At 46.5% G+C, this 26,795-nt stretch overlaps 1 protein-coding gene across 1 annotated transcript in view; it reads left to right on the forward strand.

Annotated features, from left to right (window-relative positions):
• LOC138580555 (protein-glutamine gamma-glutamyltransferase 5-like) overlaps positions 1-26,795 on the forward strand; it is a 148,269-nt gene that overhangs the window by 101,766 nt on the left and 19,708 nt on the right. Inside the window, exons 6-12 of the mRNA XM_069651187.1 lie at positions 702-879; positions 10,303-10,441; positions 21,950-22,053; positions 22,648-22,890; positions 24,786-25,103; positions 25,701-25,861; positions 26,001-26,134. Coding sequence (XP_069507288.1) covers positions 702-879; positions 10,303-10,441; positions 21,950-22,053; positions 22,648-22,890; positions 24,786-25,103; positions 25,701-25,861; positions 26,001-26,134 — 1,277 coding nt within the window. The remainder of the gene's footprint in view (positions 1-701; positions 880-10,302; positions 10,442-21,949; positions 22,054-22,647; positions 22,891-24,785; positions 25,104-25,700; positions 25,862-26,000; positions 26,135-26,795) is intronic.

Here is a 26,795-nt window from a genome sequence, read left to right on the forward strand (position 1 = left end):
CCTTTGCTGTCTATCGCAATAGACCATGAACGATACGTCCCTCTGTTCAGGTCTATTGTTTTCCTAAGTACAAGAGATTGTTGTACACTTTCACACTCGCTAGTGTTCCCACCTCTACCTCAAGAGTGGAGTACAAGGCGAAATGCTCCTATGGCTTCTCCCATGTTTCACATTCGCTATTACGCGTCGTTCTGTCACCTCTTAAATAGAGAGAACGCAAGCTCTTCAGAATTGGATAATTCCATTAATCCCCAAGCAGTTCCAGGGCTCCAGGTCGGCCACCATAGCTTTCGTACAGATTCTCAAGACATGTAGTTCCTAGTTCTCTTAATGGAGGCAGTGTGTTTAAGGTTTGCACTGGGGCGCTATCAGGGGTGGCGTGTGTGAATTGGGGCGCTGCGGTTGAGTATGGGAAGCAGCGGGGGGCTACTAGGACTGGGCTGGGATGCACTATTGTTCGAGGCTGAATTCGAATAAAAAAACTGAAAATGAAGATTACACAGGGCAAGCGTGTGAGGCACACCGGGCCGGCAGTCGTAGACTGGAGCTACAAGGGTTGCTATAGGTCACCTGTAGGATTCTTTATGGGATATGCCTCCTAGTTGTATGGCCAACTTTAAACAACAACACAGCCCACACTTTAGAGCCGATACGACAAAAGTCATTATGTTATACACTTATGGCTTGATTCTCTTTTCCAGGTGAACTGTAATGATGACAAGGGAATCCTGTTTGGGAAATGGTGCGGTGAATACGACGGCGGCACGTCTCCTGGAAGGTGGAAGGGCAGCGTACCAATCTTGCGCCAGTGGTCCAGAACAAGTTGCCAGCCTGTGCGCTATGGGCAGTGCTGGGTCTTTGCAGCAGTTTTGTGCTCTGGTAATGTATAGAAATCATCCATCTGATTTTTAAGGAGTCACCGAGCCCCCCGGCCGAGAGCTACCGAGCAACCCTCCCGACGGTGTTCAATCCATAAGATCCTAAGCCTGATTGATCGTGCAGGAGAGCAGTGGTGTACAGAATGCTGTGCTGGCCAAGCACGGAATTATGTTGGCCCTGGTTTGCTGTGATCACTTAACTCAGACTACAATGCAAACACAACAAATCAATATCCCTACCTTCTTAGCTTAGAAAAGTAGTGATTCGAGAATGGAGGGAACAGTTACTTCATGAGAAGAATGAATGAGTGGAAAGGTGAGGTCAACAGTGAGCAAGAGAATCTGAGAAGTATCCGTGAATATGTTTCACACGTTGATTGAATGATTGATGTGTGATAGAATGTGTTGCTAGTAAATGAGCATATGGTGAGTGTGTACATGATTAAGTTATTATTTAAAATGTTTTGAAGCACGTGGACATGTTGCCTTCTGGTCCCTTTGAAAAGCTTGAAAGTTAATCGATTGTGCACTAAGTAGGTGACTTTTATTTACGGTTGGAGATGATGCAAGTCTACAACTCAGAGATGTATACAGGGTCTGGTCCCAGGCAATTAGAATTTGTTGGGTTCTTATGTGCAACTGGTGGGGCCCAGTCTCTTCTTGTAAAGTGGCAGGCTGTGGTCTTAGTACTTCAACTGCATTGCCCTATGTTTCTTTCAGAGGAAAGTAGAAGGTGGTGGTTGAGCTGGAAGGTGCAGACCTGAAAGAGACAGCCAAAAGGAGAGAAAGGAGGAATGAGGTGGAAAACTCAGAGGATCTGCTAAAAAAAGAAACATCAAGAAGAGGGAGAAAAGGAGGTGGTGAATAAGGAGGAGCAGTAATTAGGAGCAACAGAAGGAGGAGGAAGGAAACAAACAGGGGAAGGAGAATATTAAAGAGGTGACTGGAAGAGAAATTGAGGGTTGGAAGGAGCAGAACACCGCAGAGGAAGATATCCAGGGGAGGAACTAACAAGAGAACAAGTGGAGAAGAGAAGAAGAAAGCAGAGAGGTGGGAGTGTGGAGATCAGATGGGTAGAAGGAAGGATGTAGGCACAAGCACGTGGCAAGGTACCAAAGAGGCCCAGGAGAAGGTGAAGGGGAGTGGCAGCAAAGAACAGAATACAGAAAGTACAGGAGATCCCTTTAGGTATGATACCATGGCTACTCATCGAGGACGTAGATAAGGATGGAGTGCTGGGGACGATAGCCAGGAGCATGGGTAAGAGAATAATGTAAATCAACCAATCTCCAGCTTCAGAGGTATTTTTCTGGCAGCCTTTGGGTAGAGGCTTTAGGGCCAGTTGCCATATCACCCTGCCTTGATCCAGAGCATGGGAAGCCCAAGTGGCCAACTACCCCGTTGACCATCCCATGGTTTCAAAACTATGATATTTTATATTTAATATTAAAATCATATAGAATTCAACACATACATGTAAATGTATGATACTATACATAAAATTCCCTGTTAAATGTAAAGAAAGAAATAGGCCTAATTCACAATAATAGTATAGCAGCTGGTCCAATAGCACAGCGAGTAGAGCGCTCGCTTTGACATCTGTGCAGAGCCTGCTGATGCAGGTTCGAATCCTGTGGCAGGGCCAAAACTCAGCCTTTCATCTTCCGAGATTAATAAATGAGCACCACACACAGTGGGTAATAATAAACAGCGATCAGATGCCTGAGGGTTCGTAGCGCTATATAAATGCTAAATTATTAATTATTATTTTACCATGAAACCCTAGATTTACGAACAGTTCTTAAAATGGTGTATAGAAATTACACGAAACTTACATTGCCTGTTGTAATACTATTTTCAGAAGTTTCAAATGTAAAACCTTTAAATGTAGATCTTCACTTATATTCGGATTTAATTGTATTGCTAGTTATCAACACATTTGTTGAAAAAAAAATTCTGTATTTTGGAGCATTTTGTTTACACATTTATATATACGTGTCAACGCTTGGCTCTATTCTATGATATGATATGATAAGATATGGCATTTATAACGCGCCTATACACAAGTGTTTCAAGGCGTGACAAGGCAAGGGAGGGGGAACAGGGGAGGAAAGATAACAATCCTACTAGGCCAGGTGTCATTCAGATCGCGCAAGTGCATGGGAAGGGGCAAAGGGAAAAGTGCGAGGGTGCAGGGGGAGGGGAAAGTGCAATACATGGGATAAAGGGTAAGTATAAATAATGGCCAGCAAGTGGCAAGTGCAAGGTAAGTGCGGGTAGGGGGACTGTAGGGGTACAGAAACAGTCTCCAAGTGCAGGGTAGCCAGGGAGGCAGTGCAGGTGAGCAACTGGCTGGGCCGGGCCTGTGAGCAGAGAGGGAGGCCGTGTAACCAGTGCAGTTTCAGCCAGGAATCAGCAGGGGAGAGGAAGAGAGAAAGCAGAAGCAAAGAGGAAGGTTTTGTGGTGCTTGCGGAACCGGAGATGGTTCTCCTCAAGTTTCAGGGAGGCAGGAAGGCTATTCCAGAGGAAGGCCCCTGCCGAAGAGAGAGATCTACCACCAACTCGTTGCTTGGAGAAGCGGCTGACCCTGAGGGAGTTGGAGGCGGATGAGCGAAGAGCTCGGGAAGGAAGATATTTAGGCAGAGAGATTTGGAGGTATTTCGGCCCCAGCCCCCAGAAGTCCTTGTGGACAATGCAAAGGGTTTTGAATTTAATCCTCGCAGCCACCGGGAGCCAGTGCAGAGATTTCAGTCCTGGAGAGATACGATCCCTGGACTTGAGGCCAAGGACAAGTCTGGCAGTCCTGTTCTGGATAAGTTGCAGAGGGCGTAGAGTAGAGGCAGGCAGATTTAGATAGAGGCTGTTACAGTAGTCCAGCCTAGAGAGAACCAGAGCTCTGGAGACAGTGAGCATCTGGGGGAAGGTGAGGAAGGGAAGAATACCTCTGAGGAGGTGCAGGTGGTAATGGGACTTCTTAGAGACGTCAGAAATGTGATTGCTAAAGGAGAGTGTGGAGTCGAAGATGAACCCGAGGTTTTTTGCCTTACAGGTGGGAACAGAAAGAGGGCCCAGAGAGGCAGGCCAGTGAGTTGCAGGGAAGGAGGGAGTGGGTGTGCCGATGAGTAGAATCTCAGTCTTACTGGCATTAAGGCAGAGGTCATTGGCTGCACACCACTCCTGGATAGCAGACAGACAGTCACAGATGAGAGAAGGAGAAGAGGAGGCCGAGGGTAGCCTGAAAATGAGCTGGGTATCATCCGCATAGCACTGAAAGTTGGGGCAGAGAGCGGCGATGCGGTGGGCAAGGAGTGCCAGGTATTGGTTGAAAAGCCAGGGAGAGAGGTTAGATCCCTGGGGGACACCACAGGTAGAGAAAAAGATATCAGAGAAGAAAGACCCAAGTTGGACCTGGGAGGGTCGATCGGAGAGGAAGGAAGTCAGCCAAGCCAGAGCCTGACCAGTGATACCGAGGTTATCGCGGAGGCGGCTGAGCAGGATGGCATAGTTGACAGTGTGTATGAATCCCATTGCCTGGTATCACTGTGAAGGGTAAGTTTGGTTTAGCCCTGCTCGGGCCTTTAAGGTCCTAGGGCTACCTTTCATTGCCTCCCCCCTTGTCTGATCTCCCCACACCCTCCTAGCCTAGCCATCTCTGCCACCACCACAAACACGCTCAGCCAACTGCACTGCTTTTGGACCAGTACTCAGATTACATTATGAGTAGGACCTTACAATAACAGTCTATTGACTTATACTTTTCATTGTTGGTTGCTACCAGCCTTCTGCACCTTAAATTGTCTGGTTTGTCACTACTCGTCTGCTGCACCTTAAATTTAATTGCTGGTTGTACCAACAGCTGCATCCACAGTACAGAATGGTTATGCCTAGAGCTACCATATCTGATCCCAATAAGCCTTGTAAAGTCTGAGAGCCGTAACCCTGCCTCAAACTGTGCTCAAAATCTAATTACCAAGGCTAGCACCATACTTCTGTTCTCCATCCGGTCTCCATCCCTATACTCCTCACTTTAAGGAGGAGGAGCAGGATCAGTAAGAACATGTTGAGCAGAGGGGTATACTGTTCTCTTCTTCTCCCTAGACCTTTGCCTACCCCAACCCCCATTTCTCTTGTCCCCTCTATTTTCCCATCACCATTCTCAGTTCTCCCCAGAGCACACTTTGGCTCCTCCTCTCTCCCCATCCCACCTGCTCCAATCTAATCTACCCTAACCCTCTCCTTCTCCCTCCAACTACTCGTGCATCACCTTCTTTACCCCCACCATCCCCTTCGAACTCACCCTGGGTCTCTGGAATGCCCAGTCCTTCTGTAGGAAAACCATAGCTCACTGACCCCTATTATCCCAAACTGTCTGTAAGTGCTGTCACTGAAACATAGACCCCCACACACTTCCACGACACGGACACCCTGGCAGCCCTCCAGACTGACTTAGCTTCTAAGACATTGCAGTCCAAATCATCGCTCCCACCCCTCTTACTGTGTGTGTCATCTACCACCCACATGGCACCTATAACGAATCCTTGGATGTCGTCCCTTCTCCCCTATGGGAGCCCCTTTCCATGAAGCCAGGCCGCTACTCGATAGTCCCCCTGGGGGTGGTACTCAGCGGGAGGATCACATGGGGAGGGATTCAGCCCCCACAAGACCAGGGATGGCTCTTTGGGGAGAATGCGATATGTCCAAAATATATCCCAACCTCCCTCCTCCTCATTCATGTGCACAGTACATTGATCCCTCATACTTTCATGTACTTGTGTAGAGTAGATAGCCCAACACTTGAAAGAACCACTGAGACAAGGAAGCCTCCAGTAAGGAGTGACCATATTTGTGCTGGGACGAAGAAGATGTGCAGAGCCATGAAGAGCGCCCTGCAGAACCACTGCAAGCATTCCAGTCTAAATAGACCATGTGCAAGTATAAAAACGGAGGATGGACTCATAACAAGGTTGAGCCCTTCGTTGAGGAACCACGAGAGCCAGCATGGTTCAGCAAAGAGGAAGGCGACAGACCGAGACGATGAAGTGGGAGCAAGAAGGTCTGGAGCTGGTCCAGAGCAGAAGGACCGCTCGGCACGCCAAGAAAGGGAAGCTACCAGCATTCCTGAGAACCGGGAAGCGAAGGAAGGAAGAGTCACTACCTGGAGGAGAATTATCGCTGTGGAACTGCCCCAGAGAGGGACCACAAAAGTCGTGGAAGCCCAAAGCTGACGGCAGGCAGCAAGGAAGACCCAGAAGCACCACGGACCAAGAGAAAAGGTACGCAGGTTTCCAGGAAGGTGGTGGAAAGGCCAGAGGGGAGAGAGAGAAGATGTGACTATAGGGTCTGGGACCCTGACGGAGGTAAAGGAACTCTGTTACACTTCTGAGCCGCACAATTGTACTTGGCAGGAGAGTGAACCAAGTCCATCAGCAAAACTAAGCAAGAAAAGCGAGTCTGGGACCCGCACCCATAAGAGAAACTATTTTAGAGTTTGTGAAGAAATATTAAGCGGGTCTGGGACCCAGGGAGAGAAAACAAGAATCCTTTGGAACACTACTAAGAGGGTCTGTGACCCAAAGAGAAGAAAGAGAAAGAACTGGGAAAGGGCCTATAGCTGACAGGCTAGTGAACCAGTTATAGGGGAATGCCAGGAAAGAGACTTCCTTCAAGCTGCCTCTTCCTTGTGGCAGTACCTGGCAGGAGAGTACACCAGGTCTGTAGATCGGGCTTGACACTGAGAATGGCCAGGGGAAGGAAGTAATTCCCCCTGATGTTGATGAACATTGTGAGAAAGCCAAGAGAAGGGAGTCATTATCTTGGAATTGTGATAAGCCTGAGAAAGGCCAGGGGAAGGGGGTCATTCCCCCTGGTGTTAATGAACATTGTGAGAAAGCCAAGAGAAGGAGTCATTTCTTGGCATTGTGAAACGCCTGAGAAAGACCTGGGGAAGGTAGTCATTCCCCCTGGTGTCGATGAACATTGTGAAAGATGCCAAGAGGAGAGAGTAAGTCTCTTGGCATTGTGAAGAGTCAGAGAAAGGCCAGGGAAAGGGAATTGTCACATCCTGATGTTTGTGAACATTGTGGGCCTCATCACCAGTTGGGCGGTAACGTTGGCGCTATTAGCGTCGGCGCTAATAGCCCTACCGCCAAACCCACCGGCGCTATTAGCGCCAGATCACGGGTTTGGCGGGAGGGTTATTGCCCATTCCCCATTGGGCCCATTCGTGAATTCCTCATTCCCCATTGGGCCCTATGGGGAAAATTCACCCTATTACCGCCGGCAGATTTCCCGCGGCGGTAATCGCGCCGAAAATTGGCAATTTTGCAGCGGATTTCCGCCAAAGCCATGATCTGGCGGACCCTTAAATGTGGCGGTAATAGCGCTACCACCGCATTTAAGGGTTACCGCCAGACTCGTGATGAGGCCCTGTGTGAGAAGCCAAGAGAAGAGTCATTCTGTCGGTATTATGAGAAGCCTGAGAAAGACCAGGGGAAGGGAGTCATTCCCCCTGGCATTGTGAACTGGACGTCAAAGGTCAGGATAAGGAAGTTGTTCTTCCTTGCACTGAGAAAAGTGTTGCGAAACCTGAGAAAGGTTAGGGGGAGAGGGACCCCCCTCCCCAACACTGTGGAGATACAATACTTTTTCTTGTTTCTATGTGCATTGGCGGAGTGCCAAGCCAAGAACGCTTCTGAGACTTTTGGTTTTTACCTTTTTGAAGAACCTTTCCTTGTTTTCATCAACCGAGAGGTAACTTTGATTTGTCATCCAGCGGAAAAGAGCCATTATTCTGGGCCAAGAAGATCACCACTTTACTAAGTTTGATTTAAAGTGTAAGGGAAGGAAATATGCTTTGACACACGACAGTGGACTATTTCTTTTTGACGGACAGCATTACTGAGTCCTTAGTATTTGGTTGAGGTAGAGAAACCCTTCTTAGTAATAGGGTCAGATAGGGTTTTCTCTTATTTTATAAGTCTATAACCAAAAATATGCCACCTGTGTGCCATTCTCCTACTTCTGCGCTCTTACACACCCTAAACCTCTTCTCCTCAGATCTCGATAAGCTACCAGAAAGGCTCCCAGCTGATGTCCCTATCGTAATGAGTGACCTCAACCTTTCCAATATATACCTGGCTGATCAACTACAAACTGAATTCTCTCCAACCATTCACTAGTCAGCCTTCATAACCTTAACACCCATATGCAATGACTCTTCTTCTCTCACTAATAGCCCCTCACCTTTGACCACTCACTTATCTACCTCACCCTCTCAATTCTCCCTCCTCTCTCACGCTTGCCTTCCAATGACAATTTAAGCATCACTTCAAGGTCCCCTATCAAGCCAAGTAAGAGACTCACCCTACTCATACACTCTATTGATCTCGCCTATGTAGTGACTCAGCACTGACAACCCCCTTTAATGTTCACTATTGTGCCTGCTCCTTCACCCCTCCTGCAGGTGCTCTCAACCATGAATCCCCCCCAATTGCTAACAACCATGCAATGCTGACTATACTGCTGGTGTTAAGAACACTTGCACTCTCTTCTTACAGCCTACATAGATTATTTTACACACACGATGGCTCTCGGCTCTGCCAACTCCCACCATTACACTACTCTTATATCCACTCACCTCCTCACAAATTATCCATGACCCTATAGGCTACTCTTCCCCCACCAAGAAGCATTCTATATCCTCCTCTCTGCAGAATACTTTGCTTCCCATTTTCTCCTCTAAAATCACCAAAATACGAAACTCGCTGACCACCCTTCTATCTCTACACTGCCTTCTTCCTACCCATCTGCCATTTCCACCACACTTTCTTCACCATCTCATTTCTCTCCTTCCTCCCCTTCCCGTCTCTGCACTCCCGTCCGTACGTATGCATTACCTAAATGTACTAGGACCAGTTAGTTAGTCTGTCCTGTCCTAACCCACTGTTTTCCGTACCTCCCGCTCCCGAGCTTGGTCTCAACTGTACCACTTGCACTAAGAGAAATGCCATCAGGCCTAGAATGCTAATTTTCTGTTTAGATCATTCGGAATCTTCAAGGCCTAAGAATGATTACTGTATTCCCTTGTTCCCATCCCACCTTGAAGCGCTTTGATGCACTTCACCTGTGTATAATCGCTATATAAATAAACAATAAATAAAATAAAAACAAGATTTTTAACCATTCTTCTGTCTGATGATTCGTCCTGCAAGCCTGGTGATCCCGTTACACCCCAAGCTATTCATGAATTTTCACCTATCACCTCTTCTTAACTTTCCACCCTTCTTTCTCTTTCTCTCCCTCTCTCTCGCTTTCTCTCTTTCTCTCTTTCTCTCTTTCTCTCTTTCTCTCTTTCTCTTTCTCTTTCTCTTTCTCTCTTTTTCTCTTTCTCTCTTTCTCTCTTTCTCTCTTTTTCTCTTTTTCTCTTTTTCTCTTTTTCTCTTTCTCTCTTTCTCTCTTTCTCTTTCTCTCTCTCTCTCTCTCTCTCTCTCTCTCTCTCTCCTGGACATTGGCAACACCCTACTCGCAGGAGTCCCATATGCCACACCTTGGACCCTTTGATAACCGTTCAGCATACTGCAGTAGGTCTCATCACATGACTAAGAAAATTCAACACTACCCTCATCTTTGGGTAGCTGCCCTGGTTACCCCATCAAGCACGCATGATGTTCAAAACATACTACATCATTTACAAAGCATTCACAACCAAAACACCACTCTACCTGGCCGCTAAACAGTGCATCACCAGAAGCTACAACACTGCAGGCTGGAAACTACGAACTGCTAGAGGAAATACCAGGAAACAAGCCTTTTCCTGCTACACACCCGGTCTCTGGAACAAGTTACCAATGTAGATAAGACTGGCCCCTTCCATCCTGCACTTCAGGAGCATCTGAAAACCCTACCCTTCAAAGACCATCTAGCAAATTGCTGATCGCTCCACTCCACTCTTCCTACTCAGACCAGCTACTCTGCTACCCCTGCACCCTTCTTGTAAACCATGAGTGCGCCCTCCTTTTTAGCTCGGTCTGTTGCTTCCTAACCAGGTTTGCTCTTTATAAATCCCATACATACATGCATACATGAATACATGAATATTTGCATTTAATGGACAAAAAGTTATGGTTTGCATCTTAAGTTGAAGTTAGATTTGTGACACAATACGTACTAGCTCCTCATTTCCCAGAGGTAGCTCCTGCTTACTTGATGATGCCCAATACACAGGGAAGGCTTTTAGCTCCTTCTCAACTCATTTGTATTTCGATCCCTGCACTATATCCCATACCAGAAGGGGTGGGGGACTGTAACAGACTATAATTCAGTTATAAGTAAAGGCAAACTGTACCCTAGTATTTAGTTGCACTGCCTGCTCCCCAGCAGGAGTGCCCAGATTGTCTAATTACTTGCCTTTCTTGGTTTCTTTCAGTGTTAAGATGTCTGGGTATACCAACCAGAGTGGTTACAAACTTCAACTCGGCACACGACACAGACGGCAACATGGTGGTGGATGAGTATTACGATGAACATGGTTCAAAAATCAAAAACAACAGGAAGGACAGCATCTGGTGAGGAGAGCTGCAAAGTAACTTTTTCAAGAAATATTCAGAAATAAATACTACTGCTAGCAAGAAGTTACTAGAACTGATGGTACACTTGTTCATTAAAAACCAGACACTTAGTCCCATGTCCCGGGCCTGACAATCCTTGTAAGGAATTGTTTAGTCCATTTCTTTTTAAGGTGGGGATATTGCTTTTCACAGAAACACAGTTATGTTATGCAAGTTTCACCCAAAGGTGTCATGGCACTTTTTAGAAGGCTTTTATTGCTAGTGTTTGTCCATTACAGCAAGAACAGCTGGGGGCTGAAATGAATAAGTGCGTTTTGAGGAGTTTCCTGAAGGTGGAAAGATCTGTGGAACAAGATCTAGAAGTGGAGCTCGTAATAAGTTCCAAATTATAGATGCCTGGACCAAGAAAGTGCAGACCCCTGCCTTTCTTTCTGATATTTCGGAATAAGGAACACAGTATTTACCTGTAACTGTTGTTCTCCAGCATGGGTCTGGCATGGATTCGTCAGGCCAGGAATCCTTGGTGAGAAAAGAAAAGCAGTATTGCTTTAAAAGCTTGAATACTACCTTTGGCCTGTTATCCAATCACTGAAGATCAGGTCATACTGCACCCATCAATGACGGTCGTCTCCCTGAATCCCGGCCCCGGTGGCCCTCTTTAGATTAGAAGCACGTGAGGTGCCAGTATGAACTGTAAGGAAGGCATTGTATCAAACAGTAAGACAGACACAAGTTCAAGGGTGTTTATTTAAATTCAATTGGGTTTGAAAAACGCCTATCTAATCCTAAATTTAAAGATGGGAGCAAGCTATTACCATCAAATAATAATAACCCAGTCCTAGTGGTGTCTTGTCAAAATAAAAAGGCCTATACTAATAGACCTATTGCCAATCCTTACTTCTAAATACAAATAGTGTGGGAAACAATGTTATGCAAAAGAAAAGTGTTCAAGAAATAATATGTCAGGATATTCAAGCTGTTGGCTTCCCTTCCCCATGTTTTCAGCACAGGACAAAGTGGCACACTCAAGCTTAGCACATTCTCTGGCTTCTCTAGCACGAGGGTGCAGTTCCAAACTTCAACATTATGGCCTTCTGTGCCAAAGTCTCTGCCATTCAAAGTCTCCTTTTCAGAGGGCCTGATGCAATATGACAGACATCAAAGTTCCTTTCTTTTTAAGATTTCACGCATACAAAATCTCTGGTGATTTTAGCTTCACCCCGGATGCCCCTCCACTGGGCTCAGACCCACTTTCACACAAAACTTTCTATTGATCTCCCTCTGCCGGGCTTGAACCAACTTTATCAACAAATGTTCTTTACTGTATAAACATCGAAGACGTTTGATTGAGCACCCATGTGGTGCTGGACCTCTCTGTCAAAGGTATCGTATCTTCGTTTTAAAGTTTAATCACTCATCAGCAGTTCAACTTTACTTGTGTCTTTTATCACACGTATTTCAAACAATGTTCGTTCCAGTGCTCGCCATCAATGTTGCTGCTTGCAACCTTGGCTTCAACACAGACCAGTCTTCAATCAGTCTCCCCAACTCAACGGCTGTGTTGATTTCACTGACGCTGCTTTGTTCTTGGAGCCAAGGACAGTACCACGGTAGATCATTCTCCCCACCTTGATTCTTGAAGCAGACAGACCCTGGGTATCTCTGACACACAATGCAGGATTCTTCAGCCTGTTTTCCTGGTCTTACGCTTTCCAATCTCAGGGGCTCATGAAAGCAATGGTTCCTTGTCGAAAAGGTCAAGGGAACTTCCCTGCTTGCAATCCCCATCTGTTTCGCCATTTTTCTCCTCTTGTTAAACTGCCATCTTGGAACTGCTGTTTCCTTGTGTGCTTTATTTCACTCAGAGTGTGCTCTCGTACTCCACCTTTTATCCACGTGTAACGCTAAATAAAAGTCAGGTGTGTGTGATGATCAGTAATTGCTTGACCTTGCATGACCATTGTATTGGGACACATCAGGTATACGGCTCGGGTGTTAGTCTGTTTTCTCTCATAGCGGGCTGTCCGTGAGAGTGTTCGTGTTGAAAAGGGGCTGGTGGTTGGATGGGGAAAAGGTGTTAAAAGGAAGGGGATACTGCATCTCACCGTCCGGTATCCCACTCCACGAAGACCCCTCACCCAGGTGATCCTCCCGCACTGGTCCACCCCCAGGAACTGGATCCAAAAGGGAGGGCCATGTTCTGACCAGCTGGATGACAGATCCCTAGGGACTAGTGGCTGAGGCACCTTCTGGTTTCTCACAGAACTCAGAAGAGCCACAGCAGGGACGGAGGGAGGGTTTGCATATAAATCCATTCTAGACCCATGCTGGGGAACAACAGTTACAAGTAAGTAACGTGTTCCTTCTCCAGCATAGGGTCTGGCATGGATTCACATGCTCATGAATAGGATTATACAGCAGTAACATATATACAACCACGGAGGTGGCAAGGCTCAACAGAAGTGCAACACTTACTCCTGGAACCAACTCACCTCAAGCAAACAGGTTGTGCAGCACTGCTTGGCAGACTCTGGACTCTTCCATGAAATCCCTGTCAACACAGCAGAATTTTGTGAAGGTGTGCGTCGACCTCCACGTAGCAGCCCTGCAAATGTCCAGCAGGGGAACCCCAGAGAGAAACCCCTTCGTAGCAGCGATGGCTCTGGTGGAGTGGGCTCTCAGCCAGCCTGGAAGGGGTCTCTCGGCCAGACTATGACAGTGCATGATGCAGCTGCAGAGCCACCTGGATAGGGAGGCCTTGGACCGGGCCTTCCCCTGATTCACAGGACCAAAGTTTACAAATAGCCGAGAAGTCTTTTGTAAATCTTTTGAACGGGCCACATAAAATTTCAAGGCACGAGCAGCATCCAGCGTATACAGTGACGTGCAGCAGTCGTAACTAGGAATTCGGGAAAAAGACTGGAAGTACCAAAGGTCAGTTGAGGTGTAACTCAGACAGGACTTTTGGCATGAAGGAGGGGTGAGTGCAGAGCACCACCCTAGTAGGTTGTAATTATAAGTAGGGGGCTTTGCAGGAAAGAGCCTGAATTTTCCCGATCCCCCTGGCCGAAGTGATTGCTACTGGGAACAGAGCCTACCATGAAAGAAACCTGAGAGGAGGACAATGTAAAGGCTCAAATGGAGGTCCCATGAGCTTTGTGAGTAAAATGTTGAGCCCCCACGCCAGCTTTCACTGGAGGAAAAGACTTAAAAAGACCTTTCATGAATTCTTCGACTAGCCTGTGAGAACATAACGAAGGCTTTGTAGGTGAACCAGTGTACTGTGAAATAGCCACCAGATGCACCTTGATGGAAGGGTGGGCCAAACCATACTTGGCCAGTGAGAGCAGGTACGGCAAGAGCTGAGGAGCAGAGATATGGAGGAGCAGAGATACGCAGCAGCGTGATACCCTGCACCCTGCACCACACTGTGAAGCGTTTCCACTTGTGACCGTAGCACGATAGAGTAGAGGGCGCTCTGGACTTGGCAAGAGCAGCTTTACATTCCACCGGAAGTTCGTAGTGGCCAAACTCTAAGGCTGCAGGAGCCAGGCCGTGAGGTTCATGGATGCCGGATCGTGATGTAGGATGGTTCGGTTTTCTCTGGAGAGCAGGTCGGGAAGTGAAGGCAGCCTGATCGCCAGTGCATCAGGTCTGGGTACCATATCTGGCGGGTCCACGCTGGGGCGATGAGTATCATCTTGCAGAGGCATCGGTTCAATGTGTTGATGACCCTCCCATCTGAGTGAGAAGGCATCCCCCAGGGTCTACGGTTGAGGGAACCTGCTGGCGAACTGCTTGCATTTGGAGTTCGATGCCGTGGCAAATAGATCGATCTCCGGACAACCCCATTGGCGGAACAGATGTGTTACTTGGTCCTGCTGCAACTCCCATTCGAGATTGGACCAAAGCTCCCTACTGAGGGCATCGGCTATGGTGTTCTTTATGCCTGCTAGGTGAAAAGGTTTGAGGAACATGTTCTGAAGGATCGCCCAGTGTCATAGGGTTTGCGCCCCCAACGACAGAGCAGAGGATCGGGTCCCGCCATGCTTCCTGATGTAGAACATCGTGGTGGTGCTGTCTGTGAAAATCCTCACCACTCGACCCTGCAGCAGCGGAAAGAACGACTTGAGGGCCCAGAACACTGCCCGAAACTCCAGCACATTGATGTGTGGATGCTTCTCCAGCAGCCAAAGGCCTCTGGGCGTGGGACGGCCCGGTATGGGCCCCCCCATCTGTCAAGTGAGGCATCTGTGGTTACTGTTGCCTGAAACTGAGGGGTTTGGAAATGGGGAAACCCTGCGTAAGGTGAGAGCACACCCCCCGCCATTGCATGCTTTGCTTGAATTCCAGGTTGAGCCTCAACTTGTCTGACCAATTGCCCATGGCTTGGTGCCACTTGCAGTCCAGAAACTCCTGCAGAACGGGATCAGATATATGCAGGATGACATCATGCCCAGCAGCGAATTGATTACTAGGATGGTTGCTGATCTGATGGTGGACAGGCGGTGCACCTTCACAAGACAAGCCAGCATATGCTGTTCCGTGGGAAAAGCTAGTGACGCCACTATGTTGAGATGTGCTCCCAGAAACAGAACGTACTCAGATGGCATTATGCAGGATTTCTGATAATTGATAGAGAATTCAAGCTCTGTAAGTAAGTGTATGGTTTCCTGTGTGTGCTGCACTGCAAGGCTCCGAGAACGTGCCCGGATGAGCAAGTCGTCTAGGTGCGGATAGACATGTATGACCTTGAGACGTAGATACGCTGCCACCGGGACCAAACACTTTGTGAACACTCTGGGAGCTGACTTCAGTCCGAAGGGCAGCGCCTTGAACTCGTAGTGATTTCCCAGCACTACGAAGCGAAGGAGTTTCAGATGTTTTGGATGAATGGGTATGTGAAAGTAGGCATCTTCCAGATTGAGAGTCGTCATGATGTTGAGAGTCTTCCCCAGTTGGCTGAGCACTTGCTGCTGACCATCCTGAACTTTTGGGACCTTAGGTATTTGTTGAGGCATCCTAAGTCCAGAATTGGGGGCCACCTCCTCCCCCCTGACTTCTTTCGGACAAGAAAGTATCTGGAGTATGCTCCGGAGCCCAGGAGTTGCAGCGGCATGGGTTCTGTTGCACCCTTTGCTAGCAGGGAACGCACTTCCCAGAACAGCTTGGCAGTGCATTGTTCCTTCCTCATCACCGGTGGAATATGAGAGTATTTGCTTTCGAATTCCAGCATGTGCCCCTTCTGCCGAACATCCAGCACCCATTCGTCTGTGATGATGTTTTTTCAAGCGTTGATGCAATTTGACAGACAGCCTCCTACTGGGGTGCGGAAGTGGGGGCCTGGGCCCTGTGCCAAGTCAGGCGTGTTTGGTTGTTAGCGGCTTTCCTTGCGGGCGCCAACAGCGATGAGAGCCCCCACCAAAGGCCTGGGTCTGACCGCTGTATGACTCCTGCGCCATGGAGCAGGAAGGCTTATGGTAGGAAGTGGAGGCATATCCCTTTGAAGATCTTCCAAATGTACTCCTGGAGGACTGAAAGAAAGAAGAACAGCGCTGATGCAGGGCTCCTAGGGACCTTGCCATCTCTGTGTCTGTCTTGATGGCCTGCAGTGTTTCATCCACCACCTTTCCGAAGAGATTATCGCTGTCAAAATGCATATCCACTACCTTGGCCTGAATGTCAGGCCTAAAATTGGTAGCCTTTAGCCACCCTTGACGCCCGAGCGCTACGCCATTCCACATTTGGTGGAAGCCAGAATCTGCGACATCCATAGCCACATTAAGGCATGATCGGAAGCAATTTCCCCTCCTGAAATAGTGGAAGAGCTTCCGTTTTCTTGTCGTCCAGCAAGAATTGTAAGAGTGGGCCTAGTTGCAAAAACCACAATTCCCTATCGTACCGGGCCAGGATGGCTAGAGCATTGGCAGCCTTTATGATCGACGCTGCATTATATATGATGCGCTTTCCTGATACATCCAGCTTCTTCCCCTCTTGGTCTGGTGCAACCATCGATTTGCAGGATGGATTTACTGACTGGGTAGTGGCCGTCAATGAAGCAGTAGTCGTGGGTCTTGGCAGCAGCGAAACATTTGCTGCAGGTTTTGCCAGGGGCTTTTCCTTGCTCGTCAACGAGGTGTCCATTGACGAAGCAGTCGCCGAAGAGTTGGCCATCGGCGAAGCAGTCGCTGACGAGGTGGCCGTTGACGCCTTTGACGAAGATGAGCCCACTGCAGCCGATGACGAAGTAACAGTTGAGAGCCACTGGTAAGCTCATTGCAGACGGGCAAGGCGACGGAGAGCGCATGTGCCCTTTACTAGGACCCACATCAGCGGCATGTCTTGCTGGTCCAACTGCCTTGCGCTTGGCTTTACTGGAGCCCTCCAGGGGTACCTCCTTGGCCGATCTGGATCTCTTACCAGGCAGAGAGCGCTCTGGAGGGCAGCCCAATCTGGGCTTCGTCTGAGCATGCCTGGAGGCCAGGGGCCCTTTCCTCTTTCAATCATGCCACCAACCGTCCGTAGCGGTCCCTCTTGGTTTGGGTCAAAAAACTTTGGCAGATGTCACATTGGTCCTCTTAATGGTCAGGATGCAGACAGAAGAGACATCTCATGTGCTTGTCCTCCACATAGATGTTTCGCAAGCCACACTGGGAGCAGAGCCTGAAGAGACTTCTCCTTCCTACCTCTGACACGTCCAGGCGCGATGTAGGCCTTGGTAGGCCTTTCCACGTTGACACGTAATGTAGACTTCGAAACTTAACTGGCAATGGAGCCCCGTTACCGGAGCTGACTAGTTGTCAGCAGTCTTTGAAATTTCAACCAAAAAAATCTGGAATTTTCTGTTGAAAAACTGCATTTTATCGAAAAAGCTTGAAGAGCAAAACTCCAGGACTCCCTACACCAAAACGTGCAGTAAACATTTGAAGATGGCCACCGGGGCGGGACTCAGGGAGACAACCGTCATTGGATGGGTGCAGTATGACCGGTCTTCAGTGATTGTATAACAGGTGAAAGGCAGTATTCAAGTTTTGGTTTTAAAGCAATACTGCTTTTCTTTTCTTACCAGGGATTCCCGGCCTGACGACAGGGAATATTCATGAGCATGTGCATCAATGCCAGACCCCATACTGGAGAATGAGTGTCCTATCCAGTGCCGATCTCAGGGAACGTCTGGGTGTATAGAGAACAAACTTAGATGGTAAAACAGTAGCTGGTGGAGACTTCTATGAACAATACACATACTTTTAAAAATGATCCGCTTCTCTACCCAAAGCCAGTATCTTAGTGCTGGGCTGAAATGGTCATGTTTCTTCATTTTCATTATTACTCTTGCAGCTTTTTTTTGCACTCTCTTAATTCGAGTGATAGTGTATTTCAGAGATAGCAGCCATTTGCATAATCAAAGTGGGTAGACATAAAGGAGTTTATGATCATTACCTTATGAGAAGAGGAGAGAAACTGAAGAATATATCTGATTTTCCTTAGTACGGTGAAGCAAGTTTTAGTTACTGGGGAAATTTGACTCTTTAAATTGAGCTCATGGTCAAAATAGCTAGATTCTTAGCAACGGGTTTAGGGTTTGAATATGTGCCAAAGGAGGTTGGCCAACACAGGGTTATCCACACGTTAGTTTTTATTTTTCGTTTACCAGCAAGATTTCTGTTTTGCTAGGATTGATCTTTAAGGTATTAAAAGTCCATTGACACTTTAATAGGGGTAGGTTTGGACAATGAAATGGAGACCATACAGATAGGCACTGCACTCAATAGGCATTATTTCCAGTTCTGAAGAGGTGAGGGCAGGGTAGAGGATAATAAGGTGGCAGACATTGCACCGAATACCACACCTTTTTCTTGTCAGATTGAATCCCAAGCAAAGGTCCTGCTGTTCCTGGGCGGGACTTAATGTGGCGTTAACAGCCCGTTCCAATGGCTGGAACTGGTGAAACGGCCCAGAAGCCCAAGTTAACGGCCCAGGCGAAGTGAGGGTAGTTAAGGAGGGCTGCAGGCCACTAACCTATGTTACATCCCTTGCAATGGGAGGGGGGGGTGCTAAAAAAAAGGATTTTCATTCATTGAACGAGACGCCATGCGCATCCTGTTCAATGAATGAAAATACTTATCGAAAATGGCCACCATGGTTGTAGAAGGCAGGGCTCCGTACAGAGCACCTCTTCTATTACCATGGCAGTCAGAAAAGGGAGGAGGGAATTGTTGCATATGGCCCCGCGGCCCTCACATGCATACGCGCACGCACACAAAGTAAAGGAGGACACGGGACGCGATGTTGCTTGCTACGCGTCCCGGCGGCAACTGCCGCACGGACGCAGTTTATTCCAACTGCGCATGCGCGGGTCCACAACGAGGCCCGCGCATGCGCGCTACATCAAACTGGGACGTCACAGGAATCTGCTGCGGCAACTAGTGCCGCTGTCGCTACAATACAGTTTGTGGGGCAGGGGGTCAGGGAGTGGTAGGGAAATGGAAGGAAAAACAACTGAAGGGTGGGGTGAAGATGGTGACCCGTGGCAGGGAGGCAGCCTGCGGGTTCTGTGGAATGCGGGCTGAGAGCAGAGATTTCAGCCTGCGATCCACAGAACCCGATTGGCTGTGCCCCCCGCCACAGGTGCTAATGCGCCTTAACTCGGGCAAGGTTTATGCACGTTGAGACTACTACAGTGGTCAGCTAGCACAGTATAAAAAACATAATAATAATGATAGACATTATTTACATTTTTGAAACTGTGGCCATGATGTGTTGTGGGTAAGAAGGTAATTCTTGAGAGTAACCCTAAAGACTTGGCGCCTGGTGTGTTCTTTGTTTTTGGTAATGCAGAGTTCCAGTGGGAAGAAGCACAGAGTGTAAAGAAAAAGGACACAGCGCAGGAAGCATGGGGCACTGACAGCTTGAGCAGGGCTTGGGACTGCGCAGTATGCAGTCAGGAGTAAAGGAGCACAGTTATAATGCAGAGGAGTTCAACAGGCACATTTATTGGGCCTCGGGTGCATAGCTCCACTGATGCCCACGGGTTGCTCAGTTCCATCGGTGTCACTCATTATACAAGCAATGCTTCTTCGGTCAGCAGTTATTACTCTTTCTACGAGTGCTGCTTACTTCCAGGAGTGTTATTAAATGAACTGGGTATGCTGAGGTGTTCAAGTGTCCTCTATTGCACCAAGTCACCTCACTCACTTCTATTAATGAAAGTGCAACATGCCTACTCAAGGGAGCAGCAGGCAGGCAAACAAAAATGTCAAAAGTCTGCAAAAATACAGACTAGTAAAACTAACATCTAAAAGGAAAAGCCAAACGACGGAAAAGGGGGCCTTAAAACAAGTCCAAAAGGTACCTACACAAAATACAGACTGACAACAGGTAGAATACTTAAAATGTGAAATGGAAAATCTAGAAAACACAATCTCGAATCAGAATATACAAAAAAGGACACTTAAAATAACCTTCCATAGCCTTCATGAAAGAAGAGGAGTTTTGTGGCAAACAGGGATAGTATTGTTGGTTAGTGGTCAGGTGAGCCGAATAGTTGTACGTTGAGAGGGAGGAGGGGGATTACCGGCTATTTAAGCAGGCGTTGCCTACAATATTCAGATAGGGTGGAGGTACACAGCGTTAGGTGTTACGTGAAACATTTAAAGTCTAAATTAATGAGTTTATTTATGTCTAAACCAATGCATTTGACATTTTCACCTTTATTGTAAGTACAATGTAGGAGACAAATAGCAATTCTAACATTTGCCCTTCAAGTTTTCTCATTTACGATATATGGATTTGATCTTTAACTTTCAAAACTTTCACAGAGAACCGTCCAAAACGGGATCATCATTGGTGTCTGTCATAAAGCAAGGAACGGGCATTCCAAACCTCTGGGGGTATATTCAAGAAGTTGCATCCTCCCAACATTGACCTACGTCCCCGTTGGCACAGACAGACACTTAACCTCTGAGGAGTTAGAGTGTGCATATATTGTTAGGAATACTCCACATTTGCCATAGTGTTAGCGCCACACCTTCCTGGCACCAATTCCGCACTGCCCCCAGAAGCGCTTTAAGAAAGTGTTTCCTTCAGAGACACTGTTTTTGTTCCGCCATTGCCTGGTGGCTGTACTTCTCTCTCTTAGGATACTATCAAAAAAATTGGATGCTATGGGAGAGTCAATTGCATACTAGATCACTGGCCTTCACTAGAAAATGGAATGTGATGAAAGTAACCAGTAGACGGTAGGCCCATTTAAGGCAAGTACCGTAATGTATGCACCTTGAAACACTGGAGGTCTATACCAGTCCTGATGAAGGGCGTTCACCTATCAAATGGTTGAAACAGGTAGACCTACAAATAGGGATTATTTGTGTACACATTTAAAATACCCCAATCAAAAAAAGAAATTGTGTTTTAATGAGTGGTATTTTATTTAGTTGTATTGAATCAATGTCTTTAGTTGCCCCATTGAAATGTGTTGTCACTTATAGACAGGATGCTCTATTTTTATGCTACAAACTTTAAAATGTGAAGGCCATGAAAAGGGATTAACAGCGAGATTGAGAATTGGTTTGTGTGCTGATTTCTATTACAAAATTAACTCAGTGTACCCTGTTGTAATATTACCTCCAAAAGGATCTATTAGTTAGCACTCCACTGGGCTCTAGGAACAGTAGCAGGCTTGCTTTAGTAGGCATAGCTCTAGCTGGCTTTCCCCTTCCACACACTTTTAAGCTAAATCCCACAATGTTTTCGGTTTCTTTATGTTATTACCACTAGACCAGAAGGCGCATGTCTGGGCCACTCCGAATGCTGATGTTAGAAAGACTAGAATAGGCTCTTCAGCGCATTGCAGTCTATGTGCTGAACTACAGCTCCCATTACAGGGGTTTGATGACCATGACTAGTGCTCCAGATAAGATTTGGAAATGGGAGTTTTCTACTTCCTATTTTTTTAAAGTTGGGAGTAAAATGATATTAAAGTTCAATTCCCAATGAGAGTATTTTATAAGTGAGTACAAATATATTTAAACAGAAAAAGGGAAATGTTTTGTAATATGTATTACTTTGCACCTAGTTATTCATGTACATTAAAAGATGCATGTTTACTTCTTCCAATCAGGCAGTTAAAATAGTAGTTTCTTCCTGTGGTACTGCTTGCACTACTGGTCCAAACATATCCATGGAGCTGTGAGGGAGAAAGTTGGGAGTATTTGTACTCCCTATTTTAATTTTTGGGGAGTATTTGCCAATCTTTGGGAGTAAAAGTGGCCGATAAACCCCTTATCTGTGGAGTTGGCCATGGCCATCTGCTCCGAGGATGCCCAGGTAACTGTATTCTATGAGGGACTCTCTAAAGAGTTAAAAAAAAGACCTGAGGTGGTTAGATGAGATAGCCGACCGTATTGTGCTGGTTATTAAACTGGCTCAATGCTTGGGGACCAGACGGGTTTACAGAAAAAGGACTGCTAGCTTGATCTCCTTATCTCACTGCCAATGCTCCCACAGGAATTTTCACGTCTGGAACGAGTGTTGGATGGTGCGAAAAGATCTCCCAGAAGGGTATGACGGGTGGCAGGCCTTGGATGCAACACCTCAGGAGAAAAGCAAAGGTAATGTTTCTCAATTCCAGATGGTGGTTTCTCAAAAATGTGAATACAAAGATTCTCAGAATCCGAAGCCCCCTTTTGAAGTTAAGAATTTCACTAGTTTATGTTGTCTTTAGGTTAAAATATATTGGTTTTGTGTGTAGATGGTTAACTCTAGATATATAGAGGAATAGCAATTTGATGTAAATTCTTGAATTCAGATGTTTTTTAAATAAATTGTTTTTTTAAAATGTATCTTTCATAGCTACAGGTTGCACTCCAATTACTGATTATTGGCTCTCTGGCCCTAACCTATACGATATATTGCTGTTTTTTAAAGTATTTATTGAACAAAAATCAATTTTCAATCTTTTAAAAAAAAATTATTGGGGGCTCTGCATTTGCTGTTGCAAAAACAGGTTATTGTCATGTACAAGTGAGTCGACCGCCCTCGATAGGACAAGAGTTCTCCTTTCAAATATTAGACAAAGTAAGCAGATGTCTCATTTGCATGATTTTCCTGGATCCTTTGTAGCTTTTGATTTTTCCATCTTTGCCATCTCCCTTTATTGTGATTATGTTCTGCTGATACTTCTTCAACAATGCTTCATTACCCAGGAACATTCTGCTGTGGCCCTGCTCCCGTAAGGGCCATCAGAGAGGGCGACGTAGACCTGATGTATGACTGTGCATTCATCTTCGCTGAGGTGAATGCAGACTGTGTCGTCTGGGTGTATCATTCCAATGGGCAGCTGGAAAAGGTTTCCTGCAACACCAAATATGTTGGAAACTACATCAGCACCAAGAGCATTGGTAGTGACAGATGTGAAGACATCACACACTCCTACAAATATCCAGAAGGTATGACAGGAGGGTCCCACTACAGTGTACAGGTTTAAACCGCACCGCACAGATTTATTTCATTTATTTTGAAAGCGGCAAACTTGTCACCGGCTTGCATTTCAGAATGTCTATGTATACATTGTGTGTTATGAGTAAGTATGGGCCTGGTGCAGGGTAACCTGCGAAGAATGTGCACCATGCAGTACATTCAGGGAATGACTGTTTGAAGGTTTGAAGGGAGGAACCTGCAACCCCAGATGTCTGTGATTTTTGTGTGTCAGAGGGTGCCACTTCGGATCCTATGTGGCTTTGGCGAGAATGGGGAGAGGATAGCTAGTGAGAAAAGGAGCTTTGGGAGTTATGTCATCTAACTAGAGCAGCTGCTGTACGGCTGTGGTGCGAGGCTGGCCCCTATCGTTGCTGCTCATTTCCCTTTTTGTACAGCAATCTCAGCATTCAAAGACTAGGGAACTGATTGGTTTGGAAGAGGTTGCCCAGGCTCCTGTGGCTTGTCAGTGCCCACAAACTTAAGTGGAGTGTGTCCGAGAGCCTGGAACCCCATGCTCCAAGAGACTTTGCTCCTTCATTTTTGCAATTTGAGGTTTGGTTCCTGCAGTGATTCTGGGCTCCATCATCAGAGTTCTTGTGCATGGAACAACGTACATTGAATTTAATTTTAAACTAAACTAGAAGCTGTTGGACAGTTCATACTGGGGGTTTCACAGGTTACTGCAGTTTCATGCCAAGTCTTCTCGTAAAGTGTGCATACAATTTTGTGATGTTATAAATCACTGGGAAGTGGTCAGCCATGTCATAAAAGGGGCTTGGTTGTGCTCCACTGTGTTTTAGTTTGTAGTAAAAGGTAGGGCCCTTTAAGGTATGTATAGCTGGCCACTGTTACACTTCATCACTGTCCTTATGAGAAGTAAAGCGCTACCGCCTTTTGTTGCTTTTTTTGATTAATTGTTGTGATCAGAAATTGGTGCTCTTTATGCCCCCGTGACTGTTTTGCATACCCGGCACCATTTATTTTCTATATGGATCACTGACTGACACCACACTCATTCCCATCCAGATTGGCCTGGAAGCTCTGGGTTGTACTATTTGTTGACAGCTTTGATCCCTGGTTATGGGTGTGCTCTTTTATTGAGGGCCAACAAATAAACATCCATGTGAAGGTGGAGGAGTCCCAACAGCTCATCTGCCTTAAATATACCGTGTGGGCATGGCTGTAGAAATTCTAAGAATAAATGTTGGTTGCATGTTTGACTGGCCTTACCAGCATAGGGCCAGGTTTGGGCCCGTCCAGCGGGCTTGGGCAGCACTTGACATTGGGGTGCCAATTGACGATAGGTGAACTGCTCTACACTGGTGTGGCTGCACATTTAGGTCTGCTACTTGGATTTTGAGTTTTAATACCGACCATAAGAATAGGTTGATCCACTAAATGATGGAAGTCCTTGCTTTACAAGTTCAACACAGTGATGCTCTATTCTTGTAGCTCTGGATCCGTGACACGAAAAGTCTTTTTAACACTTTTCCCCAGCCAAAGTTTTTTGGTTGATTATTTAATGCTGCAGTTGAACTCTAACGGTTTAACACACACATTCTTATTTTAAAAGGAGAGGGTGAGATGGGCGCTTTTCACAAAAACAGAAATTATTAATCATATATCAGACTTCAAATATAAGCATTCCGGGCCAAAAAACGTATGCAACACTTTAATGAGTAGCTCGTTAAATTACTAGTGAACTGATATTTAGTGTTCAGTAGCTTAGATCATAATGCCCCAACTATAAGGGATATTGGTTTTCCGGCTGTCTGCGTCGCATTGCAAGGAATGGCTGCAGAGTATATGTATATGTTTTTAACATGGATGTAGGACTGAATCCTTGCCATCCTCCTTTTAACAGGTTCCCCCAAGGAAAGACAGATCTTCCAAAAAGCAATGGAAAGAAATCAAGAGTGCCGTGCATCCCTGGAGGACAGGCGGTCTCGTAGTTCACTGCAGGCCGAGCCTCAAGAGTCTTCTAATGTGCTCATCACCATCCAGTCCAAGAATTCGTGTTCATTTGGTCGCGATATCAAACTCTCTGTGACAGTCGCCAACAATAGCCTGGTGGGGACAACACTGCATCTGACGGTGGGGGCTCAGAGCTTGCACTACAACGGTGTCACCCAAAACCAGTTCTGGAAGGAAGAATTCAACCTTTCCCTCCTAGCTAATGAGGGTAAGTATAATTCCTATTACAACTGTCTTAAATGCCCCTAATCCTCAACTAGTTGAATAGCGGTATTTCGGAGTGGAGTTAGCAATGCTTTCTGGAATGTGCCGGCAGCTTCCGGTTCTCTTCCAGGACAGATACCCAATCTCTGTCCTGGAATAGAACTGGAGGCTGTCGGGACATAAAATAGTCTGTCTTCCTAGATTAGCCCGTGGCACATTCCCACCAAAGCATTTACAATCTGACCCCTGACTCACAGCTATTCCAATAGTAGAATTACAATTTGCTCTGTCAATTCTGCTGCACTTTGACCTGCGGTTACCAAATCCCTCTAGTTCTGGAAAATATTCCTTTCAGATCTGCTAATTCGTCTAATTCCGCTCTTCCGTGCTTGCTTCACTACAGTGGTTGTGTCAGAGGAAGCAGACAAACGATCTGAAAGTATTACATCTCCCACCCTTCCATTCCTCTTTAAAAGCTGACAAAGACACCTGCAGAACCACCCGGCTGCAAAACCCAGCTAATCCTAATCTGGTACATTATACATAGCTACCATCAGAAGATGCATTTGCTTCATTTTAAACAAAGTATTTCTGTTTCCAGAGAAGACCATCACTGCAAGAGTAGTTTACTCCCAGTATGAAAAGGTCCTGCAAGAGAACAACCTGCTCAGAATCACTGCAGTCGCACTAGGGAAGGAACCAAGGAGCACTTTGTTTGCGCAGCAGGATATTACCATCTCCAAACCCAGCATCACTATTGAGGTGAGGTCAACGATATCCCAGTCAGTCTTTGCTATAGCAAGCAAAGAGATAGGAAAGCCATGGAGTCTGGTGGGAAACCGAGCCCTCAGAGACAGAAAAAAGTGTCCTGGTTTTCACACATTTCTTTGTGTCTTTGCAGATGCCAGAGAAAGCCACAGTGTATAACACAATTACCACCAGAATCAGCTTGTTCAACCCCTTGCCAGAGGCATTGGAAAACTGTGAGCTCACTGTCGAAGGGAAAGGCCTGATTTCCAATGGGAGGACCTACAGGTAAGTGATTGCAGAGAGAAATGAAGGTTCTTGCTCAACTGGGGATCAATTTCAGAGTAACACCGTTTGCTGGGTGCAGAGAATCAGAAACTCTGGTGGGAGGAGAGTAAGGGAGGGAAACGGGCACACACCCAAGCGGAGCAGGTAGAAGCGAGCACAGGATGGACATCACGTTTCAGAGGCATTTAAGGACTCTTTCTAATATGGAGTTGCATGGGTGTTCCTTTCATGGTGGTCTTGGCTGGTAAGCAAACTGGCTGACATTTTGTTGTCGCATTTTAATGCAACAGTGCTCCCACACTTTTTTGAGGTTGTTCGACTAAGGGACATTATTACTTTGTTTGAAAACTAGGCAAAGTGTAGCCTGTTGTCAGTCATTACTGTCGATGCCAGCATATCACAGAGATGACCAGACATCTTTTATGTCTGAGATAGGAATGTTCAGCCAAGATCAACAGAGATCCCCTGTTAAAATTGGCAGTTTCATTGTGTTCCACAGCCATGAGGTATTCCATACTACAGCAATGCTGGGATTCAGTGATCGAAGAATGAGAAATAAAAAGAGCTTCAAGATAAGGCTGAAATTAGAAAAACACAACCACAGATGTACTAAATGAAACACACAAACTAAAGCACCCACTGTGGTTTATAATCTCAACTG

The sequence above is a fragment of the Ambystoma mexicanum genome, chromosome 3p, assembly GCF_040938575.1.
Source record: "Ambystoma mexicanum isolate Mex_15411 chromosome 3p, UKY_AmexF1_1, whole genome shotgun sequence".
Classification (NCBI taxonomy): Eukaryota; Metazoa; Chordata; class Amphibia; order Caudata; family Ambystomatidae; genus Ambystoma; species Ambystoma mexicanum.